At 36.2% G+C, this 14,354-nt stretch overlaps 1 protein-coding gene across 2 annotated transcripts in view; it reads right to left on the bottom strand.

Annotated features, from left to right (window-relative positions):
• UPF2 (UPF2 regulator of nonsense mediated mRNA decay) overlaps positions 1–14,354 on the bottom strand; it is a 108,323-nt gene that overhangs the window by 67,994 nt on the left and 25,975 nt on the right. The window contains exons 5-7 of one of the 2 annotated variants that reach the window (XM_084875639.1): positions 11,108–11,305; positions 6,377–6,529; positions 4,625–4,728 (exon numbers count right to left, since the gene is read on the bottom strand). In XM_084875639.1, coding sequence (XP_084731765.1) covers positions 4,625–4,728; positions 6,377–6,529; positions 11,108–11,305 — 455 coding nt within the window. The remainder of the gene's footprint in view (positions 1–4,624; positions 4,729–6,376; positions 6,530–11,107; positions 11,306–14,354) is intronic. The other variant, XM_084875640.1, reaches the window with a different exon arrangement.

The following is a 14,354-nucleotide window of genomic DNA, read 5'->3' as shown; positions in this document are numbered from 1 at the left end:
AAATAACTTACATATCAACATCTTTGAAAAATATATATTTAAAAAAAAAATTTAATGACTAATAATGGCCTAGTTTTCAACATAATTAGGAAATACAAAAATAAAAAGTACTTCAATAACTATTTTAGACATTATCTTTTAAATATATATGTACTCTAAATTTTATAAAAATAGATTAGTAAATAAGTACTTCTCCTATCATTATAATGAAAGGCCAGTTAGATGAAAAACAAACAAAAAACAGAAAACCAGTATAATGTTCAAAACTTTCCACAGATTAAAAGTTCGTAAAGCATATCAATGCCTGGTACACACAATAGGTATTCAATAAATGTGTCAGGTAAAATTGTAGAGGAGTGAGAAAACTGCCAGAATTAATAAACCTGAAGAAATTTAAAAATAAAAAAAATAAGCTTCACATGTATATTAACTCTTAGATTTAAACTGGTTCTGCCCTTTGGGGAGAAATGAAAGTAAAAAAGATGTCTTGGTTACAACTGCTGCTTGACAACTCAGTAAAAAGTTTTTCAAAAACTTGTTTCAAAATGTTTTAGGTAAATGAAAGAAAGTTCAACACTTTTTTTTTAATTTTATGAAGTAAAAATAAATTCTTCTGATCATCAAATGCATGCAGAAATAAGCATTACCAAGTGACCTAAAAGAAATCTTCACTTTGGGTTATATACTTTATCTTAATTATTGAGTTCAAAAAATTCTTAGATGTTTCTACCTATTTCCCAAATACTTTTCCCTCTTAAGCCATTTGGACCTTTGACAACATTTATAAAAGAAATTCCTGTCATGAGAAAGCTGACTCCCACAAGAATCCACCAGGGTCCAATCCAACAGGGAAGAGTGGCCATTAGTATTTTTCATTTGACCCTCAGAAAGCTAACTTAGAATTTAATATATGACTATTATTGTCCACACCACTTAATACTGAGCTGGGCACTAAAGGATACTTTCCAATAAAGATTCATACCAATATTGCTACTAACATACAAAACTGATGACATCTTTCCTACCATTAGCTTTCACTATAGTACTCAAAATGGACTTTGGGAGGTGGAGCAGGAGTACCAAGGTATTTCTCTTTCATCCTCTGTTTATATGCAATAAATAAATTAAAATTTAGCAGGGGAAAGATTTAGTCATATTCCAAACTTGGAAAATAAGCAATTGTTTAAAAGATGGTTTCTGATACACTCTTTAAAAGAAAGAAAAAAAAGGCTTTTTTTTTTAATCCTCACCTGAGGATATTTTTATTGATTGTTTAGAGATACAGGATGAAAGAGAAATATCGATGTGCAAAAGAAACACTGATTGGTTGCCTCCCATACCCACCCTATCTGGGGACCAAACACTCAACCTTAGTGGTATACAATCAGCTGAGCCATCCAGCTGGGCTAGATTACCTAAAACTGAAATAAATCTGTAATTACATTTTTTAAAACACTGATCTAATCAATGCAAAAAGTAAGGTAATTTAGAGTTTAAAACCTGTTTGATTATATATAGTTATTGAAATACATCTAAATTACCTGAAAGAGAGATGCAGAAACCAAAAGTAAAAAGTAACCTAACTTCTGTAGTTCTCTATAGGGGGCCCTCAAAGCACTATGAGCAGGGGGAGGGGGGAGGCGGGGGAATAAAAACACGGCCTAAAGCAACAATTTTCAAGCTTTGGGTCTCAAGAGCCTTTTATGCTCTTAAAAATTATAAAAGCCCAAGCTGGCCAGTGTTTCCAAGTGATTAGAATGTCAGCCCTCGCTCCAAAGGGTCACAGGTTCAATTCCTCCTGGTCAAGGGCACATATGTGGGTTGCAAGTTCAATCCCCAGCCCCAGTTGGGGTGTGTGTGAGAGACAACCGATTAATGTGTCTAAAATCTATGTTTCTCTCTCTACCCCCCCCCCCATCCCCAACTCTACTCTCTCTAAAAATCAATGGAAAAAATATCCTTGGGTAAGGATTAACAACAAAAAATTATTCAGGACCTGAGAGAACTTAATTTATATGGCTTATATTTATTGGCATTTACTGTTAGAAATTAAAACTGAGAAACTTTAAACTTACCAATTCACTTAAAAATACCAATAAACCTATTATTTGTTAACAGTTTTTGGAAATAAGTATATTAAAAAAAAAATAAATGTTGCCCTGCCCAGAGTGGCTCAGTTGTTGGTTGGGCACCATCCTGCATACCAAAAGGTCTCCAGTTAATTCCCCATCAAAGCACATACCCAGGTGGTGGGCTCGATCGCTGGTCAGGGTTCGTTTGGGAGGCACCAGATCAATGTTTCTCCCTAACATCAATGTTTCTCTCTCTCCCTCCCTCTTCCTTCCTCTGTCTCTCAAGACAATAAAACACATATTTAAAAACAACTAAAATAAAAATTTAGGGACAGACAAGTGGCACTCTTTTAGAAGATAACAAGTCTGATATCTATTATGCATGCAATCTGTTGTGATGTGTTTAGCTGAACTATATGAAGAAAATCCAAATTTACACATATATATAGCTAGGAAAAGAGGTGACTTTTAATATCCTTTTCGGGATTTCTAAATATTCTATGATAAGTGGTAGGTTCTTAAGGGTTAGGAGAAATGTGGAATCTGAAATTTTATCAAATTCTCATACTGTTGGATTAAAATCTACCTTGCACTTGGAGTGGATCCTTAACAACCAAGCAAGTTTTGGTTAGCATTGTGCACTGATTACTCAGAACAATGGTTTACTGAGTTAAGCTGGTCTTCCAAACACATACATGCTTTTTTAAAATTACATTATTTAATATCACCACCATACCTATCAGAAAAATCTCATGGATAAAGTCTCCTCAGAAAACAACTGGGAAGCTGTCAAGTTTATAGTAATGGACTTAAGTTTTTCAAAATTCTAATTTTTGTTAACAACTCAAATGTGTTCATTGGCAATAAATACTTTTAGTTGTTTTCCTTGAAGTGTAATATTCATCTTGTTCATGTTAGAAAATTGTCGCTATTCTGAGTTTTTTGTTTGTTTTTTTTAATCCTTACTGAAGGATATTTTCCCATTGATTTTTAGAGAGAGTGGAAGAGAGAGGGAAAGACAGAAAGAAATATCAATGTGATAAAAACACATCGTCTGGTTGCCTCCTACATGTGCCCCAACCAGGGCACCAGCCAGGAAGGAACCTGCAACCCAGGTACATGCCCTTGACAAGAATCGAACTTGTATCCTACAGTCCTTAGGCCAATGCTCTACCCACTGAGTCAAACTGGTTAGGGCCATTCTGAGTATTTTAACAAAATAGATTGGGAAATTAAACTAAGAAGAGCTTATAAATTGATGGACTACAATCCACTTTGAATTAATGATTACATTACATAACTATCATTAGATAACTTAGTTATATTATTTTCTTGGTATCAATAAAATTTTACTGATCTACCCATTCTGTTTTAGTCTATTTCAAATAACATATCCAATTCTAAACATCATTAACTATAGGCAATGAGTGACTCTGACATCCATTCCAATTCTTTCAGAAATTTTTGGAGTGGAATACAAGATTATTTTAATAGTCGTCATGATTACAAACAGAATCTTATCATAATCTTAAAAAAAAAAAAAAACAAGAAAAAAGAAAAATGTCGGCTGAACACCCAAGATGGAAAAATAATCACAGTTCTTTCAAGTAAAAATGGTATTCTATGAAAAAAAAATTAGTTCAGCTTGTAACTCAAACACAAGACGTTTTTCCCAGACAACTTTAAGAAAGCAGAAGTGCTTTACCTGTCCTCTCATTTTGTCAGATTAAAAGGTCAGGTACTCAAAAGTTGAAATGAAATAAAAGCACTAATTTGTATGGATTCATCAAGGAGATTCTTAAGTGAAAGTGACATTTTTTAAAAAATTCAAATGCATTGCAGCAAAGACTACAAGGGCTACAAGTACAGCTTACTACCACTTCATTTTGATTTGTGTAAAAATGTCAGCGGCTTTATCCTTAATCATTTTTGTAAATATTGAAAACCGTGAAAAAGGAAAAAAAAATACCTTAATATTAGTATGAAAAGAGTTTTGACCTTATATACCGCCATTAAGTGCCTAGGAAGACAGCAATAGTCTTCAAAGCTTCTAAAAGTTTCTGTTCTACTTTCGAAACTGTGGGATCCTTATGTGATGAGATGTCAAGCAAACAGGATTTTAAGGACAGTTCCACTTCCAAACTGAACATCTATAGAATGGCTCCAAATTTGTGCGTTTATTTTGGATACCAATATAAGATCCCATCTGAGTCCTGACCAGTTTCAGTCAGTTGGATAGAGTGTCGGCCTGAGGACTGAATGGTCCCAGTTTCGATTCCGGTCAAGAGCATGTACCTTGGTTACGGGCATATCACCAGTAGGGAGTGTGCAAGAGACAGCTGAATCAATGTTTCTCTCATCGATGTTTCTGACTCTTTATCTCTCTCCCTCTCTGTAAAAAAATCAATAAAATATATATTTTTTAAAAAGATCCCATTTGAAGAAATGGTTCATTCTATAACTAAAATAGTCCAAAAACTGCAGAGATTATTAATTAGAGTTATCCTACAGGGTGTATGTGCTTCAGTAAAGTTATACTGAGACAATTATACCTTGTCTATTAGATCTCGGTTCACACAGTTGGGCAATTGCTGGAGAAAAGCATCTACTATGAGCTTCAGATGAGATCCAGTGCTGGTTTCTTCATCCTCTTGTTCTAGGTTTTAAAATAAGCAATATAAGAATAAAAATATGCAATTATTAGTTATTTGGGAAATAGATAATCTAGAGCACTTTTCTTACCAATGAAAAAAAATAAAGCATTTTTTGAGATTTGGGCCTAGAAAGTTTGGGTATCTCTACTTGGGTATCACAACCCCAAGTCACTACACCCTTTCATATATCAACAATAAACTAACAAACTTTTGCATTAGACACAAAATATTAATCATAAATTGCATGTAGTTTTATGGTAAGTCTGTTACTTTTATTTACCAAGCATCCCTTCCTGCGAGTTTTCAATTAACAGCACTCTCATTGCTGCCTTTTGAAGAAAGTCCATGGGGTTCTGATGGGGAAGGGTTCTGCCAAATCACAGGACACCTCCATTTCCCCTGGGTCACCAGCTAAGTCCTTCCATGACACTTATATAGACAATGGAGAGAATCTCTTTCCCTTTATGTCACTAGCTGGTATGATTTGAGCATGAGGCACCCACCACCCTCTATTCATGACACTGAGAAAGAAAATCTGCAGCAGTAAATAATGAAGCCATTAGAGAGAAAAGTAATACTGACAGAAGATATCTTTCTAAATAAAGAATCCTAAATAATAAAACAATATTTTTATTATTGAATATAAAGCATTACTCAATTATAAATACAGATAAAATGATCACAGATGAACTGATCTACTAGTTGTCTTATCTATCAACCATTTATTTTATTTACTTTACTATTTTATTTTATTTTATTTATTTATTTATTTATTTATTTTTATTTTATTTTTTTTAATTTATTTATTTATTTTATTTTATTTTATTTATTTTATTTATTTATTTTTTTTTTGGTGCCCTGGCTGGGAATCAAACCAGCAACATTTCAGTGTATGAGACGACACCTACCCCACTGATCCACACCGGCCAGGGCTATCTCTCAACCATTTTGAATAACTCTCAGATACATTTATATTAAGACTAGAGGCCTAGTGCACGAAATTCATGCCTGCACCCATTCACAGTCTGGGGGATGCCTAACTGACGGCTTAAGCCCGCTCCCTGCAGAGAGCCAAACTAAGTTGGCAGTCAGACATCCTTAGTGCTGCTATGGAGGCAGGAGAGACTCCCACCACCGCTGCTGCACTTGCCAGCCATGAGCAGCTTCTGACTGAGTAGCACCACCCCCCTGTGGGAGCGCACTGACCATCATAGCAAATAGTCATTTCAGAGTTCAGTCAATTTGCATATTAGCCTTTTATTATATAGGATTGTAAAGATTATATTATAGAATTAAAATAAATTCAGAATAATGCTAGGAAGGTCTACGGCCATACCACCCTGAATGTGCCCGATCTCGTCTGATCTCGGAAGCTAAGCAGGGTTGGGCCTGATTAGTACCTGGATGGGAGAATAATGCTAGGAAGTAGAGAAGCATAAGAAATATCTATTAAGATAGAATTTAAATGATCATTAAAGCTTATAGTCATACAAACTGGAATATACAATGTTGCAGATCTAAATCAAATTCTGAAGCAATGATAGCTTGGAAACAAAAGGAAAATAGGAAATAATGAGTAAAGATCCACATTCTTAGGCTAGAGCTTTGGGTAGAAAAACTAATTAAAATTTTTGGCAAAATAATGCTTACCTTGCTCATCAAGAAGTTTCTTTGTAAGATCTTCAGCTTCATCTGCACCCTCTAACTCCAAGGTGTCATCATTAATTTCTAGATTCTCCAACTCAAGTTCTAAATCATCAGGATTTGATACCTCCTTATTATCTTTAGGTTCCTTTGTCTCTGCTTAAAGACAAAGAATCAGTCTCTGAATTAAAAGTCATATTGAAATTCTACTTCAAAAAAATATAAAAATTCACAAAATTTCCATTATTTATCTTAGAATCTACATATATCACTGGAAACATTTGAGTACAAATTTAATATATTCATATTTTATAAAACATATATGCTCACTCAGAAGCAAGACCATAACTTCTAAATGGATGGATGGAGACATACATGTATGAGGATTTCTGTTAAAGATGAGGGGAAAATGAAGTTGATTAGATAAAGCAGACTCAGGATAAGAAGGGTCTCAAACTCTAAGATGAGTTCAGACTTTTTTTTTTAATGTAGTATAACCTTTGCTGGGTCATGAGAATAAAATTTAAATGTGATATAATATGAAAATTATAATAACTTACCAACAATATACAAGATAAATTTCAAAGACAGGAAAAAATAGCATATAGAGAGACCAATTAGGAAAATATCCTTATAATTTAGATGTCAGGAGTTAGGGGAAATAAAAAAATTGCAACAAAACAAAATGTCCAGGAATTATTAAGACACTAAATGAATAGCAAGGATAACAAAGAAAAAGAAACTGAACCTAATCAACAAGATTGGCATAATGTTGACAATTACTACTGCTCAGTAATAGGTAATTACCAGTTTACTACATTAGACTTACTTTATGTTTGAAATTTTCATAAATAAAAAAACAAAAAATCCTGAATTCAAGAATTAATGCTTAAGAGTGATGAAGTTACAGTATAAATGAAATTTACATTTCTCAGCTTCATCTTCTCTTACAGTCCTCCAATCACATTATTTCTGCACTGAAAGCAGAAATGTTTTACTGATACTTAATAAATACCATACCATATTTGAGAGAATCAAAACTCTAGTATAGACTGGTTTTGCTGCTTCTAAATAGAGACAGACTAATATCTACTCATTCACTCTTCCTTTCAGTCAACTAAAATTTAAAATCCTACTACATGCTAAATAGTGTTCTTAGCACGAAGACAAAAACCCTGCCCATATGGCGCATATACTCATTCTATAATGTTCCCTGATGCCTGATTATCAAAACCAACATTTGCTGACTAGCCACTATGTATTCAGAACTATACTAAACATTCAGAAAAAGCTTAAAATCTGACCTTTGTTCTCAAAAATGCACAGTCTATCTGAGGAAATTAAACCAATATGCACTTGAGAGTCAAGTGGGGTATAGTGATGAGAGGACTGCAAGCAGAAAGTAGAACAATGCATAAAGGCCATCAAGCAACAAGACTGGCTGTTACACAGACTTTTTGTAAAGGAGAAAAAAGAGCAATACATTAACAGATACAGTTGAAGAGGAAGACTTTTTTTTTTTTTTTATGTTTTTATTGATTTCAGAGAGGAAGAGAGAGGGAGAGAGATAAAAACATCAATGGTGAGAGAGAATCACTGATTGGCTACCTCTTACACAGCCCCAACTGGGGATCAGTTTGATATGCCCTGACCACGAATCAAACTGTAACCTCCTGGTTCACAGGTCGATGCTCAACCAATGTGCCACACCATCCGTCAGGGCAAGAGGAAGACTCTAACCAAACTATGCAGGGCCCTCAAGACAATGTTAAGTTTACGTTATATTCCAAATAAATGTAAAGTCATTGAAAAGTATTAGGTAGAAGAGTAAAAATTATGTTTTAGAATGCATAGAGGGAACAAGAGCAAACACAGGGCAGCCAGGTAGGAGGATAGGAAATGATGGTAGCTTAGATTAGAATAGTAGCAGTAAATATAAAGTACATTTGAGGTACATTTAAGAAATTAAATTAGCCCTAGCCAATTTGGCTCAGTGGATAGAGTCAGCCTGCAGACTGAAGGGTCCCAGGTTCGATTCTGGTCAAGGGCACATGCCCAGGTTGCAGGCTTGAATCCCAATTTGGGGCTTGCAGGAGGTAGCCAATCAATGATTCTCTCTCATCATTGATGTTTCTGTCTCTTTGTCCTCCTCTCCCTTCCTCACTGAAATCAATGAAAACATTTATTTTTTTAAAAGAGATTAAATTAGTAGACTTGATTATTAAACTGACTATTTCCCCTTCTTCCACTGGATCCTAAGAAACACTGGCATTTAACAGATTTATGAAAGTGGAAGTCCAAGGTAAGTAGAAATAAAAATCAGGAGGGTTTAGTATCACAGAAGCAACAAGGAAGAAATGATCCAAAAAGGAAGCAGTAAATTTGAATGGCTTGAGATCAAGTGACACAAAGACTAGGAATTGCCCTAGAAATACAGCAACATAAAAATAATTGGTAACTTTGGGTAGAGGTGGTGTTTTTAAGTCAAATTGGAATGAATTGAAGAACGAGGAAGTAAGAAAGTGAAGTCTCCATGCATAGCCAATTCTTTCAAGAGGACTCAAAAGAGCTACAAGAAGAGTAGAGGCCCAGGGGGTTTCAAAGTATTCACAATTTGATTTTATCTGTTTTGTTTTTAAAAGATGAGAAAACGTTTGTATACTAAGGTCGGGATCCAGTAGAGACAGATAGATTGAGAAAAATTGGTACTAAAGACATAGACAAGGGATAATGGATTACACAAAGTTCAGGAGAAACAGAGAGACAAGACTCAGAGAGAGAAAATGGACTGGCCTTTGACAGATGTAAAAGATCACCATATCACCCAAGGAAGAAACATTATTTAAGTAACTAGAGGACCAATGCACAAAATTTGTGCAAGAATAGGTCATCCTTTCCTTGGCTGCCGGAACCGGCTTTCCTCCGACACCGGGGACCTGGGCTTCCCTCCAGCCACCAGTAGGCACCTGGGACCCAGGCTTCTCTCTCAGTCCTGACTTTGTCCAGAAAGTAGTCCGGAAGGACATCCAGTCTAATTAGCATATTATGCTTTTATTATTATAGATAAGGCAGGTGGATTTATAAATATCACTGGAGAACTCTCTGATAGTTCCTACCTTCTCTACAATGTAGTGCATCATGCATAATCTTTTGCTAAGGAAGGAAACAGAATAAAAACTAGAGAAAGAATAAAAATGTGTTATGCAGCATGAAAGAATATCTTAAGATAATTTGAAAAGCAGTATAACACAGCAATTAAGAGCACAAGTCATCCAACCGGTGTGGTTCAATGGTTGAGCATCAACCTATGAATCAGGAGGTAAAAGTTCAATTACTGGTCCAGGCACTTCCCCAGGTTGCGGGTAAAATCCCCAATGGGGAGCATGCAGGAGGCAGCCAATCAATAATTCTCTCTCATCACTGATGTTTCTCTCTTTCTTCCCACTCCCTTCCTCTCTAAAATAAACAAAAAGATAGACATTTTTTTTTTTTTTTTTTAAAGAGCACAAGTCACCCTAGCTGGTTTGGTTTAGTGGATAGAGGGTTGGCCTGCAGACTAAAGGGTCCTGAGTTCAATTCCAGTCAAGAGCAAATGCCCGGGTTGCAGGCTCGATCCCCAGTAGGGAATGTGCAGAAAGCAGCCAATCAATGATTCTCTTTCATCATTGATGTTTCTATCTCTCTTTTTCTCCCTTCCTCCCTGAAATTAATGAAAATATATTTAAAAAAGAAAAGAAAAAAGCACAAGTCACTGACAGTCTAATAGCTGTCTTAAGTTATTTAACCCTGGGTAGTTGTGTAATCTCTTTGTGCCACAGTTTCATTACCTAAAAAATAGAGATAACAATAGTAGGTGCTTCAGAGTTATTATGAGGATTAAATAAAAAAATACATTATAAAATGCTAAAATGATATTTGGTACAAAGTGATTATTAAATAAAAATTATTAGCTATTTTTTTAATGAGTTCCCTAATAAATGCAAAAGAATATAAAATTACTTTTAAAAAAGTTAACTGCTCTCTCTCCAAATCTGTCACCACCCCCTTCCATTTCTTCATTTCTATGGTTTCACAGAATTCCCTTCAGAAAACATAGTATTACTGGCATTCAGGACCTTCCACCATACTGATAATCTCAAAAATTCTAATTTTTCTAAAGTAGTTCTTCCTCACAAAGAGATATCTAGCCTAGAAAGAGCATTCCACTAAAACAGCACTAAAGAGATAACACTGTCCCTAACAAACCAACTAGGGGAAATTTAGATCTTATCAAGAACTCACATGAATTCACTGTATTATAAATATATTCAAATTATTTCACATTAAATTCTTTTGACACTATTGAAAGTATATCAAACTCCATTCCATATTATTCTGTCATGCCTTTAACCTAATGAGTCAAGGTTTCTATTATAAAACTAGTAACTAGCCCTAGCCAGTTTGGCTCCAATGGATAGAGCATCGGCCTGCGGACTGAAGGATCCTGGGTTCAATTCCGGTCAAGGGCATGTGCCTGGGTTGGGGGCTTGATCCCCAGTAGGGAGTGTGCAGGAGACAACCGATCAATGATTCTCATCATTGATGTTTCTATCTCTCTCTCCCTCTTCCTTCCTCTCTGAAATCAATAAAAATATTTTTAAAAAGAAAAAGTAGTAACTAAAAAATATTTTTTTACGAATAATATTTTGAAACTAATTTTTATAACAAGTAAGTAAAAATTTGTCCTCTAGAATTTACCTTTAGAATCATCTTTGTTGGACTCTTTATTCTGACAACTTTTTTCATTATCTTTAAACAAGATGGCTGGAACAAAAGCTTTTAAATCAATGAGGTTCTCATAGAAATTCCGAGCATCTTCATCTTCCCATATACCACCTTCCAAGTCATATTCTCCAGGTTTACCAGGTGTAAATATATCAATTCCAGGCCCATGCTCTACAAAAAAATAAATCACAGAGAATTAAAACTATTTCAGGTTAAGCATGCTAAACACCACAAGATATTTTACATTTTCAATTTTATAACTAATGAATCTTGAGTGTTCAACTAACAGAAGCTTCTTCAATCAATGAGCACTCTGGACTATTCTCATAACCATCTTTAACATCAAATCAGAAATTGTTTTAGGTAAAGCTCTAAACAAGAACAGACTAGAGGACAGCATAGGATAAAGATGATTTTCTATACAATATTTTAAGTAATTTATATGAAAGTAAGTAGCCACTTGATATATTAAGCCTACCTTCATGAAACTTAAAACCAAGATAAAAATATATAATCATGGACATTTCTAAATTATCCAGCTTCAAGACTCCCCTTCTCCATTAAGCCTTTTTTATTATTCCCAATCCTCTTATATCATAACTAGAGGCCTGGTGCACATGGGTGGGGTCCCTCTGGGTGGCCTGCAGGGAACAGGCCAAAACCCACAATTCAATACCACCTGCAGCTCCTACCTGCCACTCCCGCTCATCCAAGCCCCACTGTGCCTACCACAGGCTGGCGCCCAATCAGTCCTGATCTGGAGAGGTTTGTCCTGCTGCAGCAGCGCTCACATCCATGAGCCCCGAGTCTGGCAACACCCCAAGGGGAGTGGCCTTCGGGATCAGGCTATAACCGGCTCTCCAATATCCCCCAAGGGTCCCAGATTGCAAGAGGGTACAGTCAAGGTTGAGGGACCCCACCAGTGCACGATCAGGCCAGGGAGGGACCGCAGGAGGGCTCCAGGATATGTCTGGCTCATCTCGCTCAGACCCCAGCAGCAAGATAACCTACCATCAGAGCATGTGCCCCCTGGTGGTCAGTGCACATCATAACAACTAGTCGATCATTTAACTGTCTGCCCCAGGGTGGTCAGTGCACATCATAACAACTAGTCGATCATTTAACTGTCTGCCCCAGGGTGGTCAGTGCACATCATAGCAAGTGGTTGAGGAGCCTTAGCATACATTAGCATATTATGTTTTGATTGGTGTTTGGTTGTTCTGCCATTTGGTCTATTTGCATATGACCCTTTTATTATATAGGATTATCTCCCCATAGAGACCATAAACCCTTAATTAAAAAGCATCTTCCATATGCACCCCTTTGTTCATTGCAGTGTAATTTACAAGAGCCAAGAGATGGAAGCAATCCAAGTGGACAAAGAAGTTGTAATACAAAGGAACATTTTACCCTTTGCAACAGCATAGACAGACCTAGAGGGCATTATGCTAAGTGAAATAAGCCAGTCAGAAAATAAACAAAATTGAAACTGACTCATAGACACAAAAAGTGGACTGGGGGGTTGCCAGGGGGGAGGAGGTGAAAGAGGTAAAGGGATTAAGAAATACAAAATAGCCCAGTAGATATGATTTAATGACTGAGCGTTAATCCATGAACCAGGAGGTCGTAGTGAGGGCACATGCCAAGGTTGTGCCAGAGTTGTGTGCTTGACCCCCCAGTAAGGGGCATGCAGGAGGTAGCCAATCAATGATTCTCTTTTATCATTGATGTTTCTCTCTCTCTCTTTCTCCTTCTCCTCTCCCTTCCTCTCTCTGAAATCAATAATATTTTTTTAAGAACATATTTTTTTAAAGATAAAAATAAAAAATAGTTATAGGGATGTAAAGTAAGCATAGGGAACATAGTCAATAATCTATACTAGCCCTAGCCAGTTAGTTTGGCTCGGTGGACAGAGCATCAGCCTGCAGACTGAAGGGTCCCAGGTTCAATTCCTATCAAGGGCACATGCCCAGGTGGTGGACATTCAGGAGGCAGCCAATCAATGATTCTCTCTCATCATTAATGCTTCTCTCTGTCTCTCCCTCTTCCTTCCTCTCTGAAATCAATAAAAATATATTTTTAAAAATAATAATAATAATCTATATTAACCCTTTGCACTCCGCTGTCCCCTCTCAGGGGACATCGGAATTCTAGCATATCACTCGGATGTCCCCTCTCAGGGGACATTGCAGTTTATTAGTGATTATGGGGAATTGAGTTAATTCAACGCACGTTTCGCAAAGTAGCGTCGAGTAGCTGGTAGCCAATGTCCAGAATGGTTCGGAGTAGCTGGTAGCCAATGTCCAGAATGGTTCGGAGTGCAAAGGGTTAATAAAAGCCGACGTGGCCCTTGCACACAACGTTATCACAAGATGGCCACCACAAGATGGCCGTCACAAGGATCCAAGAAGAAGTCCACATTAAAAAAAAAATATTGGCACTGTTAAACTTCACTGGCCAAAAACCAGAAGAACAGTAGACTGAAACTGGAAATATTACTAGGGAAGAATTAAAACAATGAAGAAAGAAAAAGGAGAGGAAAAATCGAGGTGGTAATGGAAGAAATACTAAAAATTGTTAGAGACCGATGAAACGCAAAAGTAAAAGGTGACAAAAGCAGGGTTAATATCCAGCATTCAGTTTCTCAACTATTATCACATAAAGATAAGGAAAAAGAGGTAAAAGAGAACAATAAAAAAGGAAAAATAGGAGATCTCTACCATAAGATTAAAAAATTAAAGGGAAATTCAAACGTAGATTAGGAATGCTAAAAAACCAACAAGAAATCACTATCTGGCCAGGAGAGCAAAAAGGGGAGGTGGAAATAGTATACTGAAAATCTATTCAGAAGAGACAAAAGGATGAGATACCTTTGTGGAAGATTACTATGAGAAAGAACCTGTAATTCTAGAAAGTGAAGTGAAAAGTTGCCTTCAGTGTACTGAGAAGAAATACATCACTAGGGGTAAATGAAATACCAATGGAATTATTTCAAGACACAAGTGCTAAATCTGTTAAAATCCTAACAAGATATGGCAACAATATGGAAAACAAAATAGCCTACAGATTGAGAACATTCAATACACAGGTAGTCCTTGGGTTATGTGGGATTTGATGTACGTCATTTCGTGGTTACATCGCCTTTTCCAATCCTAAGAAAAGAGTACAATGCAAATTAACCACCAGTCTGCTACGCCCACCAGCCAATCGAAGTGAGTAT

The sequence above is a fragment of the Pipistrellus hanaki genome, assembly GCF_964339955.1.
Source record: "Pipistrellus hanaki genome assembly, chromosome: 1".
Lineage (NCBI taxonomy): Eukaryota > Metazoa > Chordata > Mammalia > Chiroptera > Vespertilionidae > Pipistrellus > Pipistrellus hanaki.
The sequence above is the reverse complement of the archived record's forward strand: the minus strand, read 5'-3'. Positions and strand labels throughout refer to the sequence as shown.